This window comes from Onychostoma macrolepis, chromosome 10 (genome assembly GCF_012432095.1).
Source record: "Onychostoma macrolepis isolate SWU-2019 chromosome 10, ASM1243209v1, whole genome shotgun sequence".
Taxonomy (NCBI): domain Eukaryota; kingdom Metazoa; phylum Chordata; class Actinopteri; order Cypriniformes; family Cyprinidae; genus Onychostoma; species Onychostoma macrolepis.
Window position 1 is genome coordinate 7,858,605 of NC_081164.1, and position 26,328 is coordinate 7,884,932.

The following is a 26,328-nucleotide window of genomic DNA, read 5'->3' on the forward strand; positions in this document are numbered from 1 at the left end:
TATTACACAAATTTATTTCGAAAGGTATTTTGGTGGTATTTTAGATAAAAAAAAAAAAAGATATTAAGTTATATTCGTCAAGGATGCATTACATTAATCAAAAGTAAAGACATTTATTTAAGATTTCTTTCAAATAAACGCTGTTCATTTGAACTTTCTATCCGTCAAAAAATCCTGATAAAAATAGACAAAGTGTGCACAAAAATATTAAGCAGCACAATGTTTTCAACACTGATAATAAGAAATGTTTCTTTTTTCAAAACACATTCAAATATATTACTAACCCCAAAACTTAGTCTATATAATGTTCGTAATGGACCTTGTATGTAGTTTTATTGGCTCATTTATGTCTAGCTTTTGAATACATTTGTTTGAATGTGATAATATCCTGCATTTTTAGAAAACAAATGTTCAAATTTCTTCTGTGTTCTGTCAGGGGTGATTTGCTTTTACATGGTATCCTTGAAGAGGGGCTGACCTACTAAAGGCTTGTGTGGGAGAGACGGGTCAGGGATATCTGTCTCTCTGCATAGCCTTCAGGTTCATGGTGGGGTTTTAGCATTAGTGCCTATACATCTCCTCCTGACAGGTTAGTAGAGCTGAGTCAAGGGATGAAAAGTCGAGTAAAACAGCAAAAACAAACCTCAGATTTGTTGTTTTAATATTTAGTTTATCACCCTTCCCCCTCCTTGTGTGTGTTTTTGTTTTTTGTTTTTTTGTGAGGTTGCGAGCACTTGTTTAATGTACTGGTTCATTGTATTTGTGCCTGTAGGATTTGATCCATCTGCTCAGCCAAAGCGGGAACGAGACTGGAGTGGAACTGATGGGGCTTGACTGTGTGCCACTTCCTGTCTCTCTCAGCTGAGCTTCCTGTCTGATAGTCACCACTGGACTTTGCTGAGTGTTATGCATTTGGATATTCTGACTGCTGTGTCTGTGTTTATGAATCACGCTGCCCCACATTTCAAAGCGAGTCCATTTTAATTTCTCTCGGTTGTATTTGATTGGTAGTTTTTAAAACAAATGCTGATTCCTTCATAGTTTTATAATATTTAGTCCACCTGGTGACTTTGAAATATTCAAAAATGAGCCAATTTCTGTGACGTCATAAGAATTCATTTATTTTCCCATCAGAATGCATCACTGAGCATGTTGTGAGTACCTTAACCTGACACCGTGCCCTCTTGAGTCTGTAGGAAGACGCACAACTAGGGCTGAATATAATTTTTCCTCCTTGTTTAGAATCCCTTTGCTGAGATATTGCACTGGGTCATTAGAGCCGACAGGAATGGGACAAGGAATGGGAATAGGAGCCGGAATGGGAACCCTCCCTCTGGAGTTCTGGGGGTTCGTCTGTCCCTGAGCTGCCTGGAGAAGAGTAATCTGTCTTCTCGAGGCGGCCTAGCCGACAACAGATTGGTCACGTTAGCCGAGCCTTTGCAACCCCCAGCGATCCTTTCAAAACCCTGCAATTCACAGTCCTGCGGTCAGAAATCAAGTCTTAAAGGGATAGTCCACCCAAAAATAAAACTTCTGTGATCATTCACTCACCCTCATGCCGTTTCATACCCGTCTTTCTTCTGAAGACCACAAAAGATATTTTGAAGATCTGTTTTTGCCCAGTCATTGGGATCCAAAACAACACTGAATCCAATTATATTTTTTATTCTTTTGTGAAAGACACAAGGTTTGGAACAAAAAGATTCATTTCAATCCCATAATGTTTGTTTTTATTACTTTAATGAAGCTGCTGAATGCAAAAAATCACACATTTTCCCCCATCTGCTTTATTTTAACAATGTCATTTTGTGATGTTTGATTAGAGAATACTAGAGTACAGTTGTTAGTTATCGTATATGTCATTTACTTTTTTTAATTATCGTATGATTCTGACTCTTCAGCTGAGTGTAAATCAATACAGTCAATGTTTGTTTATGAAAGATCCTTTATATGTTGGTCACATATATGTTCTTTGTGCTTATACAAAGAAAATTTCTACTATTGTTTGTAGAGCAACAAGAATACATATATTCTTCGAAAGCGAAGAATACACACTGTTGCGTTATTGTTTAGTGTCAAAAGAACACTTATACTCTTTGTATGGGGTTTTACGCAACCATAGGCTGCCTAAACAACATATTATTGTGGCAGTGAATGTGTATGTGTGTTTGTTTGTGGGTTTTAGTGTCTGCAAGCACCCGATAACCCACACACTCATCTTCATCTCCTTGGGTGGGCAGTGTACCGGCCTTGGGAGCGTGATCAGATTTCAGGCTGTGCTCCATCATTCCCGAGCAAAAGGCTGTGCTGTCAGACGCCTTCGGATGCACGCTGAAACATGCACACTTAAACATATACGCTCTACACACTCGTAAAGACACTCTTCGTGTGTAAAAGCGCACAGGCAGGCATGCACACATGCACAGACGCCATTAACCCTAGATCCACTTACCGCTTTTCAACACTGGGCTTGCCTGTCCTGTGCTTTTCAGCGCCGCGGCTCATGGTAACCTCCGGAAGCCCGTCCTCTGAAGGGCCCCAGTCTCAATCACCTGGTCCCCAGTGTTAGATGTCCTAACAGAGACCTACTTTTACTGATTAATGTACCTCAGAGGTCTTTGTCTGACTTGGGTTACCGATTCTTAAAGTAAATGCGCGCGCACACACACACACCTGCACCTTTCAAAAGTCCTTAAAGTAGTTGTTCGCGCGAAAAAAAAAAAAATTTGCTGAAAATGTACTCACCCTCTGGCTACCCAAGATGTTGATGAGTTTGCTTCCTTATCAGAACAGATTTGGAGAAATTTAGCAATACATCACATGAGCATTACATGAATGGGTGCCGTCAGATTGAGAGTCTGTACAGCTTATAAATTAAGTCTTATCAGTTGAAAAGCTGTATATTTAATCCATCATTAAGATGTTTAACTTCAAACTGTTGCTTCCGGCTAAAATACAAGTCCCCTGTTCGTAATACTGCTTTTTCCAATGAAAAAGTAGTTTCGTCTGAATCAGGAAAGAAATATGTACAGCTCAAAACAAATATATTGTTGGGTTTTAGCTTGGGTTTTTGGACTGGACTACTTGTGGACTATTGTGACGTTTTTATCAGCTGTTTAGGCTCTCATTCTGACGGCACCCATTCACTGCAGAAGCATACATTGGTGGGCAAGTGGAGCTAAATTTCTCCAAATCTTTTCTGATGAAGAAACAAACTCATCTACATCTTGTATGGCCTGAGGGTGAGTCAATTTTAAGGAAATTTTCATTTTTGGTGAACTATTTCTTTAAAGTAAATGCACGCGTGTGCACACACACAGCATCCTTTCAACAGTCCTTAAACTCTGGGTGTGACATAAGATCTGGCGTGTTCTTCTTTCCAAGGCCCATTAAATCGTACACTTATTTTAGCAGTTTGCACAGGATATTTTAAGCAGCCACAGTCAGGGCTGTCTGACTAATGCGACAATCATTCCTGTCATCTCTTTATTTGGGTGTGGCTGCCATTTTTTCACCAGTGCTGAGTGACGATGCCGAAAGTGAGCTCGGATGTATGGACGCGGCCGCCCTGTTCCTTCACCCGCTCTGCCCTGTGCCCGGGTCTCTGCCCGTCACTCCATCTGCCACCTGCGGTTGGAGGTGCCAAGGCTACAGACCATTAGCACAGAGCAGGTCTGTATTTATAGCGCTTAACGGGCATGACTCAACAGCATCACTGTTTGCTTTTAGCTGTAATGGAATCTGCGCTTTGCCGAACACAGAAAAGCCATTATTGTGTATGATAATATTGTTTCTGTCGATGGGCAAACCGGGACCGAAATTTCCACTGGACCGCTTGCACCTGTAGAAACCTTGTTTATAGTGAGAGAGAAATGGGCAGGCGAAGGTGTAAGTTAGTGTGGTGTGTGTGTGTTTTCAGTGTGGAGCATTGACTGATGTCATGCTGGCCATGTGACTCTGCTCTCGGAGATGAGGTAATGGCTGTTGACGTTTACAGCTCCCCCTAATGAAAGACTGTGTAAAGTGTGATGGTTGTAACGGGACGTAAAACCAGCTAGTAAACCTCTAATGTCACGCAGGACTACATGACATAGACTCTCAGGTTTTAGCCTTTTCAGATGCTTTCCAGATGATCGTTTTTTCCTGAATCGCAGTCATATGGATGTGTTTTTGATGCAGTTTAGTGTAAATGGCAGAATGCGTAATAATTCATATTTTGAGGACACGGAGGACTCAGCAGACAAACATAAAAAAACTATATATGGTAACACTTTATTTTAGGGTCTCTTAACTAGTTGCTTATTAGTATATAGTTGTATATGCTTATAGTTGCTTATAATATAATGCCTTATTCTACATGACCTTATTTTACATCCCTTATCCTACCCAATACCTAAACTTAACAACTACCTTACTAACTATTAATAAGCAGCAAATTGGGAATTTATTGAGGGAAAAGTTGTAGTTAATAGTTAATAAGTGTTCCCATATATATAGTTTTATATTTATAGCGCATATAGTTTTATATTTGTATAGTTTATATCATTTAAATGTATATTTAATTATGTGTGTGTATATATGTATATGTGTACATAAGTAAGTGTGTATATATATATATATATATATATATATATATATATATATATATATATATATATATATATATATATATATATATGTATATATATATATATATATATATATATATTAATTTAATATAAATTAATATATAATTGATTATAATATATAATATAATTTATATATATATATATAATTTTTTTTTCTTATAGTTAGATAAATATAATTAATATTTATACATATATCATATTAATAATATATATATATATATATATATATATATATATATATATATATATATATATATATATATATATATATATATATATATATATATATATATATATATATATATATATATATATATTTTATAATTTATGTAAATTATTTTATGGATATGTTTGTGTTAATGATGTGTCTGCAAGTGTATGGCAGTTGCTAGTGTGTGACTGCACTGGGCCTCCCCCTTGCCAGTGTCCTCTGTTTCCCATTCCAGCCCTGATGAGTCAGAGTCTGTGAATGCAGCCGAGCGTACAGCAGCACAGTGACGTTAATGTGTTTACGCTCTGTGCGCTCCCTCTGCTACAGTGGGGCGCGCTGACCTCCACATACAGGCACAGTCTCAATTTTTTAAGCACAAACTGTCTCTCCTCCTCAAAACAGACACAGTTTCTCCTTTCCAAGCAACACAGTCTGTTCTTTACATGCTAACACAGTGTCTCTGTTACAAGCTAATGCAGATTCTCATTTACAGGCTTATACAGTCTCTGATTGAAAAATGAACACAGGCTCACCTCTTCAAACAAATACAGACTGTACATTACAAGCTTACAATCTTGTTTAATAGCTGACTCATTTTCTCCTTTACATGGTAACAGACTCGCCTCTTCAAAAAGAAACAATTTGTTGCACAATCCAGTGCAGTGTTTGTTTGTAGGGCTGCACAGTTTGGCCCAAACTTTTGTGGTTGTATATCAATGTGATGGTGATGATAATAATAATTATAGTAATTATAATAATAATGATTGATAATGATAATAATCATTGTTAATAATTACAGCAAAATACTCAGATAAAAAGATACCATAGTAATATTTCACATAATAATAATAATAATAATACTAGTAATAATTGTAATTATAGTAGTTGTTGTTGATTTTTATTTTCATCATTATTAATTATTACTGCAAAATCTAAATACTCAAATAAATAAAAATATACCATAGTAATATTTCATGTAGTAATAATAATAATAATAATTTAATAATAATAATAATTTAAATTGCTATAAAACTGTAAAATTACAATACTAATATATTGTTGGCTGTCTTAATTCATTTTCAAGCAACTGTCGAACTTTACCAAGGCCTTTAAAACTTCTAATTTGGTTTATTAATGCTTCTCATTTCGCATTTGGGAAGATAGTTGGTGCATTATGCATTCCCAAATGCATGTTATAACTGACCCAAACTCACAACACATGCAGAGATGAGTTCATTCAGAGTTTGTGAGAACTGAGCCGTTCTTAGATGCTGAAAACACCAGATCATGAGCTGCTCATGTAAAAGAATAGCCATATAGTGATTTCGGTTTTATTTCGATTAATTCTGCATCCCTACTTCTCTCGTTTACAAACTAACTTGGCCTCTTTTCTCTCCTATCTCCTAAGTCTCTCCTATTACAAGTCTTTTCTTTTCAAACACAGTCATTAACAGACAACACAGTCTATCCTCTTCAAACAGTTTCTCCTTTACAAGCGAACGCAGTCTCTCCTCTCTCTTCCTTTCATAAACAGCCTATCCTTTATAACGTGTGCATTTCGCCATCCTACAGACACAATCCCACAATCCCTTCCAGACACAGTCACTCCCGTTCCTCCTGTCCACAGATTACATTGTCTTTCTTTGCACACAGAGCCCCGTTTTCTCTCCTCCGGTCTGAATGTCTGTGGAGAACAGACTTCAGTTTCACTTTATTCAGCAGTGGTGGGGTGTGGGGGACTTTGCACAGTTGTGGTCCCTCCTGTGAACAGCCATGGCTGTCAGTGAAACATTAAACTGATTTGTGGGCTGTGCGATTCTCCTCGGGGAGGTGGGCTGGCAGTCTCCTTGCAATTCTGTCCCTCAATCTCAATACTGATCTTGAATCAGTACGGCCTGAAAACCTATCCACTAAATTGATGTTTTATATTAAACAGCCAGTGTAGTTCATGCTCGGGCGTCCAGACACTGTGAAACAGATGTCTTCTCAGCTGTAACAAATTGTTGTGTGTGTATATATTTATAGTCTTGGCGTACGATGGACCTCGTTCCGTTTTTTTTGCTGAATGATCCAGGCGTGTGATGTGAATGTGCATTAAGCGTGTGCTGTGTTGGTTCTGTTGCTCCGAGCTTTATTTTATTGTTTTACAGTTTACGCCACCTCCGCTTTTTTTTTGTTTTTTTTACCCAATATGGTTAAATCTAGCAGATTCTCACCATACCCTGCCCATTTGTCCTCGGTTTATGTCCGTTTCTCTTTTATACGTCCTCTGAAATGTCTTTGTGTTTTCCGAGAGACACTTGCATCAGCCTCCTCCCACCACATGTTTTATTTGAGGTAATTTTCAGAGCCCGAGACCCCCTCCACCCTCTGACAGAATTACAAGGCAGAAATAATCGTGCAACATAAAACACTATTTAAAGTTTTCACAAGGTTCAGGCGAGTGGAGGGGGGCTGTTTCCATGGAATATGCTTTTAAGAGGAATGCTGACAATTATGCACCCTGAATGGAAAAAAGCCTGAGACGCATATCTGGTAGGCACTTTTTTTTTTTTTTTTGACGACTCATTCCCACATGTTCGTCTGTAACGTTTGGTCCACAGACCCGCTGACTTGGTGTCCAAAATCACTCCTTGTGCCATATATAGTGCACTATTTGAGGTGTCGGCCATTTTGTAGCATTATCCAAATTATGAGTAAACGTGTATATGTGTGTGTGTGTGTGTGTGTGTGTTTGTGTATATGTGTGTGTGTGTGTGTGTGTTTGTGTATATGTGTGTGTGTGTGTGTGTGTTTGTGTATATGTGTGTGTGTGTGTGTATGTGTGTGTGTGTGTTTGTGTATATGTGTGTGTGTGTGTGTGTGTGTGTGTTTGTGTATATATATGTGTGTTTGTGTATGTGTATGTATAATTCACTCTTTTATACCCGTAATGCACCCGTAATGCATTTTGTAATGCAGCTGATCTGCAATCATAATTTTGTGTTGGTAGAAGAGATGCAGCAACTATCAATGAGTTTAAAAAAAACTAATTTTAATAATTTAATTATTAATTATTTTAATAATAATCATCTTTTTTAATAATCAACCATTTTATTATTAATAAATATGACTAAAATGTAATTAATAATAATAATGCATTTTAATTAATAATAAAATAATTTTAATTAATAAATTATAATTTACATTTTAAATTACATCTTGTAATCTAATTAATTTATTAAATGATTTATATTTTTAATTATTCTTATATTTTATTAGTCATTGAGTTATTATACTCACTTTTATTTATTTTTTACATTTTAAATCATTATTCATTTTGTTTCTGTGATATATATGTATATGTATATGAAGAGTTCATTTGCAAAACCGATAAACGGCACTTTAAAAAAAAAAATATTGCCTTGCATTATTCTCCACATACAGCGATCTGAACCCTAAATATGTTTTGTCAAAAAGCCAATATTGTCCACTTTTAAGACATCGCGTGTTCACGTTTTAAAAATTGATTAATCATTTTTTCAAATGAACTCTTCATATATACATATACACATACATATACACATATACATATATACATATATGTATATGTGTGTGTGTGTGTGTGTGTGTGTGTGTGTATGTATGTTTGTATATATATATATACATATATGTATATGTGTGTGTATATATGTGTGTGTGTGTATATATATATATATATATATATATATATATATATATATATATATATATATATATATATATATATATGTATATGTATATGTTATACTGAATAAATGTTATTTATGACTTCTATAATGCATTAGGGCACTCATTATGTCATTCACTATATAGGAAATAGTCAATGAGTGAACTATTTTAAACGCATCGCAAATGAATGAACAATCACTGTGTAGAGCCACTCTGTCAATTAATGACTGCATGTTCTGCTTTAAGCGGTGTCCACAAGTGCAAACTGGCCTTAGTTATGACACAAGCGAGGTGATGTAAAAATAAACCAAATACAGAAAAACGCAAACAAACGCATCATGTGGATAAGGGGGCAGGCAATATGTCCACTCATTCGCTGCGAGACCGTTTCATCACCAGATAGAGGCTGCCCTGCATTCCTCTGAGGCAGAAGGCCATGTCTTTCTCCTTTTTTTCACCATCCCCCCTTTTCCTCTTTCATTTCCCTTCTTTCATCCCCCTCTCCCTCTGATCTGCATGGCCGCATCTCAGGTTTTTCTCCTGAAGCAATCTCTATAAATAGACCTTCAATAGCTGCTGCCTAACAAACCTGCTCATCAGAACTAATTGCTAAAGAAAAGTTCTTTTTTCTCAGCTTTCTTTGCATTAACCCTTTCCTGCCCTACGGTGGCCTGAGCTCACCATGTCTCGAATAAAGCAGGTTTTCTGGGACACTTTTTGAAAAATATTCTGTTATGTCTGAGATGAAAAGGGTAATTCAATTATTTATAAATCATTTATATTATAAAATTATTTCAAATGTCTTTACTGGTGCAGGTACATATAAAAATATGAAAGCTTCTTTTACATGAAATTATAAATAAAAAGTCATTTTAGATTTATAATGTATATAATATTCTGTATAAATGTTATTATATCTAGTGCTGTCAAACGATTAATCGCATCCAAAATGCATATATTATTACATGATATATGTATGTGTACTGTTTATTTGTGTATATATAAATACACACACATACTGTATATATTTTGAAAATATTTACATGTATATACATTTATATATTTATATTATTATATTTTTATTATATATAAAATATAATATATAAACAACATATTTTTCTTAAATATATACATGCACGTGTTTGTATTTATAAACATAATAAATATACACAGTACACACTTATATATTATGTAAACAAAAATATTTTATTTTGGATGTGATTAATCGTTTGACAGCAATAATTATATTATATGTGACCCTGGAAAAAACAGTCATGAGGGTAAATTTTTATACAGATTTAAAATAATAAATAATCTTTCCATTGATGTATGGTTTGTTCGGATCTGACAATATTTGGCTGAGATACAACTATTTGAAAATCTGGAATCTGAGGGTGCCAAAAAAATCTAAATATTGAGAAAATCGCCTTTAAATTTGTCCAAATTAAGTTCTTATCAATGCATATTACTAATCAAAAATTAAGTTTTGATATATTTAAGGTAGGAAATTTACTAAATATCTTCATGGAACATGATCTTTACTTAATGTCTTAATGGTTTTGGCATAAAAGAAAAATCAATCATTTTGACCCATACAATGTATTTTTGGCTATTGCTACAAATATACCCCAGCGACTTAAGACTGGTTTTGTGGTCCAGGGTCATTATTATATTATATTATATTATATTATATTATATTATATTATATTATATTATATTATATTATATTATATTATATTATATTATATTATATTATATTATATTATATATTATATTATATATTATATTATATTATAATTCAGTGTTGTCAGTTAACTAAAACAAGCTATTAAAATTGTTTTTGGTAGTTTAAAATTTAAGTTATATATATAAAATATAAATATTGGATTAAACTTTTAATGACCTTGGCAACTAATTGAAAGAAGTTTAAGTACTAAAATCAATAAAACTAAAACTGAAATAAAAATAAAGAAATGTAAATGTAAAACAAAAACTAATAACGAAAGAGTGGAATGAAAATAATAAAATGCTAAAATATAATATAATTCTAAATATTAATTCTGTAATAAAAATAAAAATAACTATTTATTATATTATATTATATCATACAATATTATTTTTAAACCTATTGTTTAAGCCAATTTCTGCTTTGTTTGTTTAAAGTAAGATTTTCGAAGTATTTGTGATGTTTGTGGTGTGTGTGTGTGTGTGTGTGTGTGTGTGATTGATAGCCTCCATCAAGAGAGTATGTGTCTGAGAGGCCGGCCGGTCCTAGATCACAGCGTCTTTGTTTGGGGGTCTGTCTGACAGTTTCGTGACCTCATTACCAGACCAGCGTCTGGGGGCATTCATCTCGTGGGGACCAACAGGGGCCCTCCACCCCCATTCATACTCGATTTTCTCTCTATTTCTCACTTTATCCTACTGTAACAACTCTTATTTATACGGTTATGCCGCACACGGTTCCCTCTCGTGTTTATGTGTGGTTAAGAGAGCGTGTAAGTTTTAAGGTGGAGCTGAAATTGGTCTGAATGCGACGGGGGTCTGTTCTACGTCTGCTTTAATTGACTGTGACCTTAAGGGTGTGGGAGCACGGAATAGGGGACACTGACACGCCCACGTGCAGATATGCGTGCACAGCTGCGCACACAAACGCAGACACATACACACACACGCTTGGGAGCAATAGGTAAGCACAGATGCGCTAAATAATAATCGTGGATTCTTATAGGTTTGTTTAAATCTCCAGTGATAACTATGCTAGTACCTTTCTTTTTCCTTTTTACACGGAGAACCTGGAAAACATCTGATATTACAGGTTCTTGCACAGAAGCTGACGGTGCACTTTGGTATCAGCCACCTTCAGTGAAATGCCACAGTTCTGTTTCCTGTAGAATGTTTGGAAGTGTGTGTGTTCCTCTATAATGGAGGCACAACGGCCTTTCTCTTATCAGTGTAACTCTGCTCTCATCCATCATGGCTGCTCTCTGCTCTCTATGCATGAGTGTGTGTGTGTGTGTGTGTGTGTCTGTGTAGTTTTGAATAACGAGCGGGGTGATGCTCCTGGACTTTGTTGAATGGAGATTCTACATCCAGAAGGCAGCGAAAGACAAGAGAAGACATCCAGTGGACAGACAATACCATGTGCTTTCCTGTTTCCACCATTTCCAGTGCTGGATTTAGTGAGATTTACGACTCGCAGAACAGGCCGGTAGCCATTTTCCAGGAGAATCCAAAACATAAAACTAGATTCACTGAGATGAACGTTATTTCATTATTTCATTACTGTTGTATAAAATCTAATACTGAAGCTTCAATCTTACTGAAAGTGCTGGATTTAAGAATCTGCCGCACAAAAATACATTACAAAGCAAGTTCATTTTTAAAATGTTTTGGAAAATCACGTTTTTAACACCCAAAATAATATATTCTTAGCTTTATTTAACTTATTTTCTGTTCACATTGAAAAACTAAAATAGTCTCAGCTTCAACTCGTTTTACCATGAATTTATTCAAATTCATTATTTCACTAATTTTCCACAGGAATTAATGTGGAAAAATCTTGCAGTTAAAATATTTCCATTTTATGCAGAAGCAACATGAATGTCTGTGAAAACTGATTTTGACCTGCATCTCTCTAGAAAGAATATATGTAAGGAGGATTTAGGAAAATGATGGGTGTCCATTATTTTCCACAATCCGCCCTGTGTATATTCTCTCGGTCAATCAGATACGATTAAACCGATCTGTTGATCACCGTACCTACCGAGCTTAGATGGTATTACGGCAGACACCAGCAGCTTAAAACAGGCCTGGCTTGGCTCCACTAAGGCAATGCCACCCTAGTGCCAGATGCCAGCGTGCCAGGACCAGTTGGCACGTGATGCACTATATAATGGAGTGAGTGGGAGGAGGGGAAGGCTCGCGTTGATGGTAAATAATTTACCAGGCTGGCCCATGCAGCTGTGTAATCTGCCAAACTGGCGGGTTTAAAGATGCAGTGTGCTAGAGCAGGGGACGGCTTTCAGGGACTTTAGGTGGCTCTGGATGTGGGGACACAGGAAGAATGTGTTTCTGCTGGGTGATTGACTGCAGCGCCTCACACAAAGCCCCCTAGAGGATGTGATCTTTGCTTTGGAGGGTAAAAAGCCCTAAACACTATTGCACAAAATATAAAGGTCTGTTTCTCCGTGTTGTAGGTAGCTTTCCAATTGTTGACTGATTGAGTAATTAACATTTTTAGTTTATTTGATTTTCTTTTTTTCTAATGACTGATGTTGATTGATATTATTGCTTTAAATAGGCGTACTTCATCTATAATACTGCTAATCATGATAATAATAATCATGGTTAAATTATTGACCTTTAGTTGCTAGATATCTATAATTGAGTCAAGTGTTAAATATAAAACTACCGGTAATATGAAGTGGCTTTGGATTGAAACTATGTACTGATAGAGGTTGAAATGCCCTTAAAATCAGTTCAAGGGGCAAATATTTCCTCTTAATTTAATTTCTGACTCTGTAATCAATATAATTGTAGCAATTAGGATGTATGTATCGATATTTACTCAAATGACTAAAATGATTCCAGATCAGAAATTGTGCTGATGCTGATAATCTCACAATGACCAAATATTTGATTCATCGCTTGAAAGTCACTATAATTTCCCCTGTCAGTCAGCCATGAGGTGCATTTTGCCTGCATGGGTTTTGCTCGTTCAGCTGTTAAGCTTCCGTCACGTCACGTTTTGACCTCACCGTCTCTTTCCGTGCTGCAGTATTCCAACAGATTGCGTTTCCGTCTTCAGACCCCTCTGGATTTAACAACGACTTGCACATGCTCGAACTTGGCCCGGTTCCTGGAGATTTACTTTTATTGCGAGCTTTTTATCCATTCGCTAACAATATAAATGTACTTTTATGCACTGCTGTCTTTACATACGAATGCGGGCAGATTGCATCTGCAGAGAAAGATGGAGTACGAGAGTACTGCTCAAAGCAGGCAGGGGAACTCTCTTTTGGCCAGGCCTCGAGTATTATGTTGAAACCAGATGTTGAGAGATGTTTCCTCCTGGTCACGTGGGCCCCTCTGGTGCGGCACTTACATAAATGTCATCTGTACAGTAGCCAGTGCGGGCGGGAGAGCGGGAACGGAGGCCCAGCTGCTCGCTCTGGGAAGATGAAGAGTGCAGTGGGGTCAAAGCTACCCTCCACCACTTCTGTCTGCTCTCTGCCAGCACTCTTTCTCTGCAAACATGAGTGAGACATGCAGACGTCAGCTGTTCGTGGCAGTCTTGCTTTGTCATTGTGTTACCTGCTCATTGCATTCAACCTGGCAGACATGTTGTGTATACAATGCTTAACGCTGGGAGATAACATGGAGAGTTTTTTTTGTACCGTAAGATTTAGTATTTATACTGTTGTTGGTCACTGGTTTTGTACAGGAGCCCAAATTTTGGTATTAATATTTTAAGAGCTGGGTGACTGCCATTACTTAAAAGCATCATATCAGCAGTTAAAAAAAATGTAGATTACAGTGAATGGTATGTACACAACTTTGTAAAATGCTTATTTGCGTAACAATTCGCATAATGTTTTTATGAAAACCATACCAGTCAATTGTATTATTTTAGAATAAAGGTAAAGTAAAAAGGTAAAAAAACTATTAAATAACACACATTTAATACTTTTGTTGTTGTTTAACAAAGAGTAGCACCTTCTTTTGTTTTCACACCTTGTGTTCTTTTCTTGTTCCAAAGAAATTTAGTATAGAATTTATATTTGCTTTCATTTAAGCAGCTATCTTTTTATATTATTGTAACCTAACCTAAATTTAGACAGGTGTAACCAAAGTGTATTAGTAAGAGATTTACTCATTTTATTTTCCGATTAATCATCTTTGTCTGATACTCTGATCATTGCTCAACACTTGACGAAACCATAAAGAAAGTTTGGAGTGGATGGACTGAGGACGAGGATTTTTTGCTACTTTTCCTGTAAAATCCAATTTTGTCTTGCCCATTATATTAAATATATCGGCTATGGTGACTCCTACACTGCTAATGAAATGCGAGCGGCTTCGGTAATGATGTGTATATCTTTATGCCGCAGTGGCGTAATGGCCTGCGTCCTGGCGATTACAGCACTCAGGGCGCCGTTTTATTCGGCCCCAGCGCTCAGTAATGTGTTTGTGCGTGGTAGGCATTCCTATACTGACTTTTAATGTGAGGGCTTTTTGTCCGGCCCGGAGATTTATTCACAGCCGTGTGTAATGTCATTTCATGTTGAAACACCCACCCTATGTTCAAATGAAAGAGGCATTGATGTTCATCTTAATCTGATATACTTTAATACCACGGCATCAAAATTACTCGACTGTAAGGGCCCGTAAGAGGAGGGAGGTGCGCTGCCATCCAAACTGCAAACAAAGACGCGGTTTGTTTTCCACGAGGAGATTTTTTTTTGTTTCTCTTTATGATTCTTTTTAAATAAAAATTTCGTATCACTCAGAAACATGAGCTGAGAAGCAACTCATTCATCTGTAACTTTATGACAAGATGATGTAGTAATAGATTACGGTTGTAAATCTTTCTCGAGAACTAATTATGTCATATTTCGCATCGACCGTGCGGCTGTAGTGAATGTATGCATAGATGTGGCTCTGCACTTTGCTTTTTGTTCTCGCTGTTTTTGCATGAGCAGTTTTTGCAGTAACGGGGACTGAGTCATGGAGAACTTGTGCAAGGGAAAAAAACGAGGGCATATCAGGAGAGTGAGAGAGGAAGAGTACGAATGCATACATACACACAAGGTGGTACTCTTTTGTGTTAGAGAGCGTTTGTGCGTGAGTTTACACTCGTGCATGCATTCACTGTGTGTTTTTTCCTCTTTTGAAGAGAACAAAACCAGCCCTGGGACATTTGATAAATTAAGATATCCATTTGAATACATTTTGTGTATTTTTTTTTTTTTTTTTTCCCCAGTTATTTTTCTCCATCTGTGATCAGATGCCTGGCATTGTCTGCTCTCAATATCCTGAGTTCCACACATGCTACATGGAAAATAAATCTGCTGTCTATTCATTTCAAACACTCCTCATAATCTAATATAGTGAAATAATAGTTCAGCTTTGTCTGTTTTTTTTTTTGTCTTTCAGGATTTGCGTAAACAGATAGCTCCTTTGCTGAAGGGCTTCCAAGCAGAGGTGAGTCAACTTCCTAAATGTTTATTTGTATTTATCGTCTTAAACTGGTGATGTGTGTCATTTTATATACTTACTTTTTCCCCAGAACAGCTATTTGTGTGTTGTTTCCCTTGAAAAGTGTAAACACTGTGGCTCTGAGGCGCTGTGAAAACATTTTTCTGTTTGAGCACCTAAATCTGCCCAACAACAGCAGCATTGGCTGAAGCATTGGTGTGAGTTTAGGGGTGGGACTATTTGTTTGACCAACCAATTGCAAATGGGGGGAGTGTTCAGGGAAACCTGTTTGAAAACAGGCATGATTTTTGCAGTTCCATCTGGTGATAGTAATGGTGTAGAAAATAGAGCTTAGAAAATGTTTTAGAATTGATCTAATTTTGATTTATTTATTATTACTATTATTTTCCTTTTTTTTTTAGAAAACCATTTGAGGCCAGAAAACATTACATGGACCTGACCCTATATTTTAAAATCAATAATTAGCCTCGAGCTTTGAGTTTTTGTACAATTAATATTTAATTCCCAAAGCATGATGAAGACACACTCGCTGTTAGACTATTGTATGGTGGAATATTGGAATATCGATAGAATTTAATTTTGCCCTAGAATTTTATTTGGAATAAGTGTTATCCAAAATATTTTATTTGACTTCATTTGACTATTTTATCTTAAATAAAAGAGCCACTTTTATGCGTGTACAAGAACCTGCTGCAAAATCTATGTGGGGAATTATTTCGCATGGATTCCTATTGAAATGAAAATTCACACAATGACTATACACATGGAGTTATTTCACGTGATGATATTAAGTAATTCTAATAAATTCTATAATCAATAAATTGCATTTTCATTATTAGTTTAATGGATCACAATACATTTTTACACTTATAGTATAAATATACCTGCTATAGAACAGAAAAGATGGACCTTTTAAAAGTGATAGTATTAGGAAATCACAGCTGTGTGCTTGATTTTATGACTCTGTGTCAACATACTTTTGGCTTTCGGTCTATTTTAGTACTAATACAGGTGAAATGCGATGAGAGTTGGGTGATGTGATGGATCTATAGGGAGGAGAAAATCAGTGATGGTTTCAGTTGTTTAATCAATGCAGTGTGACAAAGCTGCTCAGCCAGCGGCCAGAGAGCACTACTGTTAAACTACCCTCTCCTCATGGCTTTACACAGCGAATATGACTCTATCACGCTCATACCAATTAATCTCACAACTTTCCTTGTAAGGAATGGGTGGAAAAAGCCTGTTTGCTTAACTCGACACAGATCTGGTGTAAGATGGCCCTCTCTGGTCTGATTATAGTCTCGACTGGCTAAAAAGCCCACCTGATTTCACAACAGTGCTTATTACGTGACGGATTGTTTTTCTTGTTACTTGAGGTCTGCTTGTGTTGTACAAAGCCTCTATATTTTGTCAGCATCTAATCAGATCAGACAGTTTTGATACATTCTCGCTGTTTGCTGTCCCGCTCTTTTATTTCCGTTCTTCGGATGAGAGCGAAATCTTAATGATGTTTTCGCTCCATGGTGCCAAGTAAGTCTGTTTGTTCTGGGCCGAGCCAGAATGATGGACTTCTGAGTTTAACATCTCAAAGATAGTTTTTTTTTTTTTTTTGGCTAACCTTAAGGTGTAAACAAGTTTTCCTTTTAAAAGGATTCTGTGGAAATCATTAACAATATCACGCAGAATGACTACAGCTCTATTATTGTGTCCAGTCATATTTATACTTGGCTAAATCTAATAAAAAAATTTTTTTTTTTTGTGTCATATCATTGGACACTTAAGAGTAAAAAGACTTTGTTGTGAATTAGTGGCAAAATTTAGTGTTGAGATGTTTATTTTAAATGTCCTCCAATATTAAATTTGTCATGACATTTCATAATTGTTTAAAAATGATGTTAAATAAGAGTTCACCAGTTGTCCTCAGGGAATAAAGCCGTGTTTCCTTTGACATGTCTCCTTAGTGGCCATTGCTGATGTAGTTGAGAACTGGGACATGGTGCTGTGTTCCATAAGTAATGTGCATTACCATTCAATATGACAGCAGGCAGATATTCAAATGCCCTCTGCAGCACAGACTTGAAATATCATCATAATAGAAGGATATTGAGTGAGTTTTGTTTTGAGCCCTACCTTCTTAAAAAATTCTTTAAGTTAATTAAGGTCTATTTTAGTCCGATGCAGCCTGTGTTTTGCTAAAAGAGTTACACCTAATGTTCCTTGGTAATTCAGTCAATTAGTTGTACTGTTGCGTGATATCAAACTGAGTTTGATTAGGTATGATTATGCTGCACTGAATAACTCGTTATAAGTGTTTCTCAATCTTTTAGTTACCAAGTATGAGAACTATTAAGTGTTTTTAGCACTTTTATGCTAATAGTATTAAATTATCTGAAAAGATATTCATAAAGTCTGAAAATAGCTGTGCTTTTAAACAATAGGCCTTTCAGTTTTAGGTTTATAAGGTAATGAACTGCCAAATTCTTCTGAATTTGGGTTCAGACTAACTCTTAGCCTCTTTTTATGTTGAACAGGCTAGCTCCAGAGCCACTTTTATTGGGGGAAACAGTCATTGTCATAATGGCATGATAGTGAATAGTATTTACACAGTTTCACAGGTACTTTAAAGATTTGGCATTTTACTTATTTGTTAGTCTATTTATTTGCCTTTTTTTTAAAAATGAATTTATTTTGTTCGGTGAATTCTGTGATTATTAAAATAGAATTTGTCCAAAATGCATGATGTTCATAAACCCAGAGTAATATGATTGTACTTTTGGTAGCACATAATTTTAAAGAATATTTTATACCTTTATTGTTATTATTTAAAATTTAATTAAATCATATTTAAATTTATTATCAGATCCAGAAGTTTTTGCCTGTTTCCAGGCAGTTTTTAATTAATCTAATTTTAAAAAAAATATTTCTAAGCTATTTTCTTTCTTTTTTTTTCTTTTTTTTGAGTGGAAATGTGTGGAAGCATCACAGGCAATCTTACAGCGGGAAAGGGGCGACTGTGCTGTCCTGGTCCTTTTCTCTCTCTTTCCCTCAATAATTTTCTGCTCCTCTTTCACTCTTCTGTCTAATAAAGCGGCAAAAAAGTCCAAAAATAATAAAAGAGAAGGAAAGTGAGAAGAGTGTGTCAATTTTCCTTTCCTTTGACCTAAAAAACACTTCCACTATCTGTTAAAGTATATGTAATGCAGCGTTTGACGGCCTTCAGCAGCACCTTGCGTTAAGAGGCAGTCGAGGGGCCTGAAAGCACAGCGAGACGCGGCTCTTCCGTGCCGTATGTAACTTTGATGAAGTGAGCGCTGTGAGTAGTGGCTCCCCGTTCTCCTCTCATGAGCCAGTACCGCTGGCTAACTGCTCCATTATAGCTCATTGTGGTTTCGGATCTGTGTTCTCGAGGACTAGCCTGTCATTAACAGAGGTAGTCGCCCCACTTCAAATCACTGCTCGGTTAAAAATAAATCCCCATCCCACCACTCCAACAGCAAAATCGTTTCAAACCGTCTATTATTTTTCGTCGTGAAATATTTTCCTTATTGACAGTGCCTGACCTTGACAAAAACGGCCTGACTGCTCCGACCAGAAATGTACTATTTTTCAGGCATTTTTCTCAGACGTCAGCTATTTGACGATAATTGGCGGGAGGGATGGGATCGCTTGTGTTTTGTCTTGTCAGTCTGACCGTCCATTAAATCTTAAAATAGACGAAGAGACTTCAATTTTGCAGCACCAATTTTAAACAAAAAAGATAGAGCACATATATAATTCATAATGGCAGACCGACCAATGAATACAGCCATTTGCAACGGGCGAATGCTTTTTTCTGTTTAATTTCTATCTTCCGTTTTCCTGTAACGGTGGGTTTGTTAAAATAGCACGTTTGAGTCAGACCGACGCTGATCTCGTGGGTCAGTGCAAAGTCCTTGCCACATGTCATTTTTTCATTCGAGAGAGCGAGAGCCTCCTCTTTTCCTGTCAGGAAATGAGAGTACAATAGGGAGCTGTACATAGCACGCGGCTGGGGCCCTGTTTGGGGTTGCACACGCATGTGTGTGTAAATCAGAGACGGAGGGTGAGGGGGGTCACTGTACTTAATTGTAAAGAGTTTTTGCTCATTTATACTTCTGCCCCAGAGGCAAAGCCACATGTTGCAGATGTTCAAGAAGACTTGATGTACTGTGCCTCTAACCGCAAATGTTTTTTTTTTTTTCTTCTTTCTTGGTGAAGGATACCTGAGGTGGTGTTGGCTCACCCTAGGTGAGATAAGACATTACCAAAGGAGACAAAAAATATTTTTAAGTGGTATAGCCAGTGGTCTGTTTTTTTGTTTTTGTTTTGTCTTTTTGTTTTATTTAGTTTTTTTGTTGTGTTGTTTGTTTTGTGTTTTGTTCTGTTGCGGTTTGTGTTTTGTTTAGTTTTTTAGTTTTTCTTTTTTTACTTTGTTGTGGTCCTGGCTTACTTGGTGCCCTATTTGAGATGAGACATGATCAAAGGAACAAAAAATAAAAAATAAAAAGTGTTATAGTATTGCTGTTTATTTTATTTAGTTTTTTTAATTATTGTTTTTAGACGTTCATTTATTCTGCTGTGCTCCTTGCTCTTGCCATTAGTCATGTTATGTTATTTTAACATTACTTTAAGTCAGATTTTCGTTTTTATTTGAGACGTTATTATTTCGTCGTTATTATGCCTGATTTGGCATGTTATGTGAAAACTACTCAAACTATTTGGCCTCCGAAGAGCGCATGCGCCGTTCAATGTTATTGTGCCTTTTTAAGTGCAAGAAAAAATCCTGCGTTTAGCTTCTTATCTCAAGCTTCATTTTGATGATAAATAATCGTCATTACAAAGTGGAAAATTCAACATTCTAAAGGAAAGAGTGCGAGAAGGAGAGAGCGAGAGAGTAAGTTGACCCGCCAGCAAAGATCTCTGTGAAGAGAGCTAATCACTCTGGCAGCCGTTTACGGAGTGCCGTGGAAGTTCTACAAATTTGGAAGTCAGTATTGATTTGACGTAATTGTGCACTAATTTTAGCGGGCCGGAGTCTGCAGGGGCTCAACATGGCCAAGTGCTGAGGAGAGACAAGGTTAGTGGCAGCTCAGATAAAGGAGTTTGGATCCAATGGTGGATGAATCTGAGATCATTAAACTGTCTATATATGCAGGCAAACAAAGTTAAAGTCTATATGTGTAGGTTGTGAATCTGTTTATGTAGGTAATCACCTAGCCATCTCTTTTTGGATGCATGTTCTTCTGACACGTTTAGCCTTTGTGCTCATGTGGATGATGTAGGTTTGAATCTGCAGCATGCGCCAGTCTTTTCTCTCATCAATAATTTCCTGACACTCTAAGTCTTCCAAAAGAGGCAAAATGAAACAAAAACAGAAGTAAAATAAATTCGAGACTGGTCGTCTGTTTGGAGGGCAATGCAGGTCAGTAGAACTGATGGAGTTTTCTGACTCTGCTCTCAGCAGTGCCAAGTCTGTGCTCCCCCACAGAAACAAGAGCTATTTATAAATGTTTCCCTCACCCTTCTCAATCCCTGTTCCGGCTGGACCGTAAGGGAATAATGCTGTTTAAACTGGCATGCTTTTGATGCCACCAGATAGTCTGTGTGTTGTACGGTTCAAAGGGGCGGAACTGTCTGTGTTTGTGTGTGTACATGTGTGTTTGGTGTAAAATGTAATGTAGGAGAAGCTGGTGCTAGTTGTCACACTTTTTATTTAATGTTTCTTAGGTTAGGTTGTTTCTGTATAGATGTGTGCAGTAAAGAAAAAAGAAGTTCAATAGTTTTTTTATGTTTTTGAAAAAAGTCTCTTATGCTTTAACTAGGCTGCATGTGATCAATAATACATAAAAAATTGTGAAATATTATTACAGTTTAAAATACCTGTTTTCTCTTTTTAATAAATTTTTTTTTTAAATTTATTCCTGTGATGCAAAGCTGAATTTTCAGCAGTCGTTTGCTACAGTTTTTAGTGTCACATGATTTTCAGAAATCATTCTAATATGCTGATTTGCTGCTCAAGACACATTTCTTATTCAATATTGAAAACAGTTGCATTGCTTAATATTTTTATGGAAACTATAATTGTTTTTTTTGTTTTTTTCAGGATTGATTTTTCTATACTGTCACTTTTGATCAATTTAATGCATCTTTGCTGAATAAAATGAATCATTTCTTTACAGAAAGAAAAGATAGTGTAACTTTTGTGACAACTTTTCGTGCACGACAGCTAACCCCTATATGTGGCCGTATGTATGTGTATGTTTGAAGGGTATAATGTCTGTGAGGCTGTTTGCATGACTTTGTGTGTATGTCCCGCAGCATGATGATGCCAGATGCCCTGGCCATCAGATTGAGCTGGTAGCAGAGTAAGAGAAGAGCAGATAATCTACGCTGAGCTGTGACGGTATCCGCAAAGTCACGCACGCCGCTTCTAGGCAGCCCTTACAGTCTCTTAACCTCCTGGCTGTGCTCTGTCTGGTTCAGCGCTCTGAGAGTTTAAAAATTGACATTGGTTCCTGCTGGATTTCAGGGGTAGACGTGGACCCGTGCCGAGTGAGAGAGAGAGAAAGAGAGGCAAGTTTAATTGCTCCATCTGCAAGAGGGCTGCAGAACTTGGCCCTGCCTGGGCCGATCCAGATGTTTTCCGGCAAGAAACATCTGAAAATGTTTAATTTCTTTCCCATAGGAGTGAAAAGTCTGTTACATGTTGGATATTTACAGTGGCAACTGCCCTGTTCCATCCATCAAGGCCGGCAGTCTCAGGGCTGCAGATTTACAGCTTTTATTTGATGTTCCGCTGCTGGAAGACCAAACACACAACACTTGTGAACATGTAAACAGCACAGGAGTTCAACATTTTCTTAATGGATAAAAGCAATACTGTTGATTCAGACCACATTGTTTTTGGGTGTGGGGTACTGCCGTTTTGGTGAGGCTCAGAAAGACTGACATTTGCAGGAGCTATTGAAGACACTGAGCTGTAGTATTTTGAAGAACCCTGGAGGATCTGATGCTGTGTTCACGTCATGCCAGAATTACCATAATTACAAGTTCCCATCTTGTAAAAACCGCTCGCATCTTCGTCAAACTTTTAATCACACGCTGAATTTTATTAACTTTCTTACGAGACCATCTTTATGTCATGTAAAAACAACTGAAATGTTGATAAACGCAGCATGTGTTTAAAGAACTCTTTCAAGTTCTGAGTACAAGAATGGTGAAAAACCCTGAGTTATAATGTATTTAGAATATTAGTGCAATTTAATTTATATTTATTTCTATTAAAAATTTAATGTCTTAGTTTGTTTTTTAATTGAAATTTTTAAAAATGTTTTTAAAAATACATTTTATATTCTTCATATATTAATTTTATATTTTATATATTCTTTATTATGTTTACCATTTTTATTAATATTTGATATAATTTTTTATAGTGGTAAACAACAACAAATATATATTTTTGGTTTTACTTTGCAATCATAACTCATAACACACACCAATCTCTATGTCCTGGAATTTTCCAGGTCTTTGCTCCAGCTGTTAGAACGTAGAACTCAGGTTAAGCTAGGTGAAGATTTAGTTCAGTTTTTAGCAGCTCCTAAATTACTGTATACAGGCCGTACTGATTTGGGTCCTTGTTTCCTGTCAGGTTTGACCCAGTTTGTTAGATTTGGCCCAGTTGGGCCAGACTGCATGCTGGTTCTACAGCACACTGCCATCAGTACGCTGTCATCATCAGAGACACACGGCAGGAAAGTGCTGCCATGGCATTTTATAATTTCTATATGCGGTTCACCACACCCTACTGAAGACAATCGCTCTGATGTGTCGATCCAAGACATTTCTCCTGCCTTTGGTTGTCACATCTTTAAGACACTGATAAATGCAGTTCTCAGCAACTTGAGAAGTGTTACATTGGGTAGAAATACTGTTTCTGTACTGTTCCAAAACCAAGTGAACTGCCTACAGAAGCAGTATTGGTTCCAACTCAAAAGCTGTCCCAAAAGGTAGGCAACCTAATTATGCTGCCTCATAAGATACCTCATTTTAGCCAAGAATCATACCCATTCTGGAGCAGGCAGTCCCAGAATGCATTGCGACAAGCTTCAATATGATATTTTATCCAACATATTACCTTAATATAATTTTTCATTATATTGTTTTGATATTGTGATGCCTGAAATGTCTTGTAGCATTTAAAACGATTGTTTTAATGCTTTATTTTCAGTATGTTTAGATAAAATAATTAAAAAAAACTTGAATATCGTCCATTTATTGGTTACCATAATTCATCTTATTGATATCAGTGCATCCCTGCATGAAAGAAATAAAAAATAAAATAGTCCAGTGTAATCAAAATGAATACTCTCACCCAGCATTTATGTACACTGTTTTATTCTTTATAGATTATTAGAGAATCACCCTTTTAGCTTAGCAGCCTGTTAACATCACATGTATCGAAATCAATAGCAAAATAACGTTTATGTTGACAAGATGGTACCAACAGTGTGGTTTTTGGTCATACCGTAACAGAAGGCAGTTGGATGATGTATCATAATCTGGCCAGAATCACCACAGCTGTGTGTTTTCAGATTAAGAGAGATCAGTGTCTTTATTAGAGCTGTGTAAACTGAAGAGCCTATATTACTACCTTTCCATCTTCTCTTGTACTTTCTCACTCTTTCTTTCCCTGTTGTGTGTTACAGCGCTGGGTTTGCACTGGGTTTGTTCCAGCTGTCATACATTGCCACCGAAGGGTCAATAAGGTCATCTGTCCCAGTGAAACCCTGGAAGACAGGCTTACAGAGGCTTATTCCAGTGATTCTACTGTAATTCTAGGTTATTGACAGTGTAGATTTTCATATAAAAATGTACCAACAAGTAATGCATTTTTCCCCACTCCATATGAAATAATTAAAATATTTTTATTAAATTAGTTAATTTATTTATTATGAATTATATTATTTCTGTAATTAATTCCTATAATTCCAAGGGGGAGTTTATCAAAAGTTAACACATTTTTCATGTTTGCATGTTATCATTGAAGCTCAAGTAGGAACCTTTTTTGTTAAATATTAAGAGTATTTTTAATCTGCTTTGCCTTCTATTGACATCCGTTACGACCGTGATCATGCATCTTTCGGCAAATTGACAGTTAGATTAAGTCAGTGGGCGGCACCTCAGTGACTGCGGCCACCAATCTGAAAATCATCTATCTTCAGGAAATGATGAAGGCCTCTCCTTGCAGTGGGAGCCGTAACCCAGATACAGTATGTAATTTGCCCATACGTACACGTCTGCAGCGCTCTATATTAAGGCCAAAAGTTCTTCTCATTATCAGAGTCCCTCATTACCTGTTTCTGTCATCTCATGCTCACAGGGATTTGGATTTATACCTGATAATTACCTTCTATATAAAGCGAACCAGAAACGGTCCCAGCGTATACACCTGAAGCATGCCCCCAAAATGCCTCGACCCAGCGCTTGGAAAAATATCGCACGCGTCAAAACATAAATGATTTACTGTGTGTGAATGAAAAGGGTCACGGTTATGTACACTTAGCTGTTTTATTTAGGTCGAATAGGTGGTAAGTGATGCGTGTAATGTGCGTGTGTGAGTTCGAAATCTTTTTCTAGGCTGTTTTCCATATGGCCATCTTTAATGGACTCGTCATTGCTGCTAATGTATGCAAATTTCAACCTGGTTGCTAATGCAATTACTGTGCCTGCGGTTCCAAGCACACGCAATTCAGTTATTGTGTTTTTGTTTTTTTTCCCTCATTGTTTCAGATCGACGCCTTGAGTAAAAGAAGTAAAGAATCAGAGGCTGCTTTCCTCAGCGTGTACAAGAGATTAATCGATGTCCCAGGTATGTCTCGGCTCGCTCTGAGCTGGCTGCTCACACACACACACACACACACACACACGCACACACACTGCTGTAGTGTTTCACTGAGGCGAGAATACTGTAAACACATCAGTCATATTTATGAGACCTCCGTCTCTAGTGTCTAAAACGCACACACATGCACGCGCACAGGCCGTCTTAATGACTTCTACGGCTTTAGAGACCCACTCTGTTCCAAACCCCACACACGGAGGAACTTGGATTCTAATAAAATCCGCATTCATTGCCCCACAAACACCTTTTAATCTTCCGAATTGGCTTTCTAACGGTGAGATAATGGCCCCTGGATCCTCAGTTTTTATATGGTAATGTTCTGACGCGCTGATCTATAATAAGTTAATGGTGCCGCAAAGGTTCATGTGACATCTCAAAGCATCTTTAGCTCGGCCGCTCGATAGAGTTGTGCTTTAGACTGAACGAAGTTTACCACAAGAGAGTGTGGATAATGTATCAAACTCCTGTTAAGCAAGTGCGACTGTGGAGTGTGGTGAGAGAGACGACTTCTGGCTGAACTAAACTTCAGCTTGGGAAACCTTCAGACCTCCCTCAGATACACATACACACACACACAAATCTAGCTGTGTAGCTCCGCCCACATCTGCTGAGCGACAGGGAGGGAGACAGACAGACAGTGCCGCCTGGGCCTGTTGGAG

At 36.9% G+C, this 26,328-nt stretch overlaps 1 protein-coding gene across 6 annotated transcripts in view; it reads left to right on the plus strand.

Annotated features, from left to right (window-relative positions):
- The window catches only part of cux1a (cut-like homeobox 1a), a 122,444-nt gene that overhangs the window by 38,488 nt on the left and 57,628 nt on the right, over positions 1–26,328 (plus strand). For all 6 annotated transcript variants that reach the window (XM_058789675.1, XM_058789669.1, XM_058789672.1 and 3 more), the window contains 2 exons: positions 15,688–15,735; positions 25,558–25,636. In XM_058789675.1, coding sequence (XP_058645658.1) covers positions 15,688–15,735; positions 25,558–25,636 — 127 coding nt within the window. The remainder of the gene's footprint in view (positions 1–15,687; positions 15,736–25,557; positions 25,637–26,328) is intronic.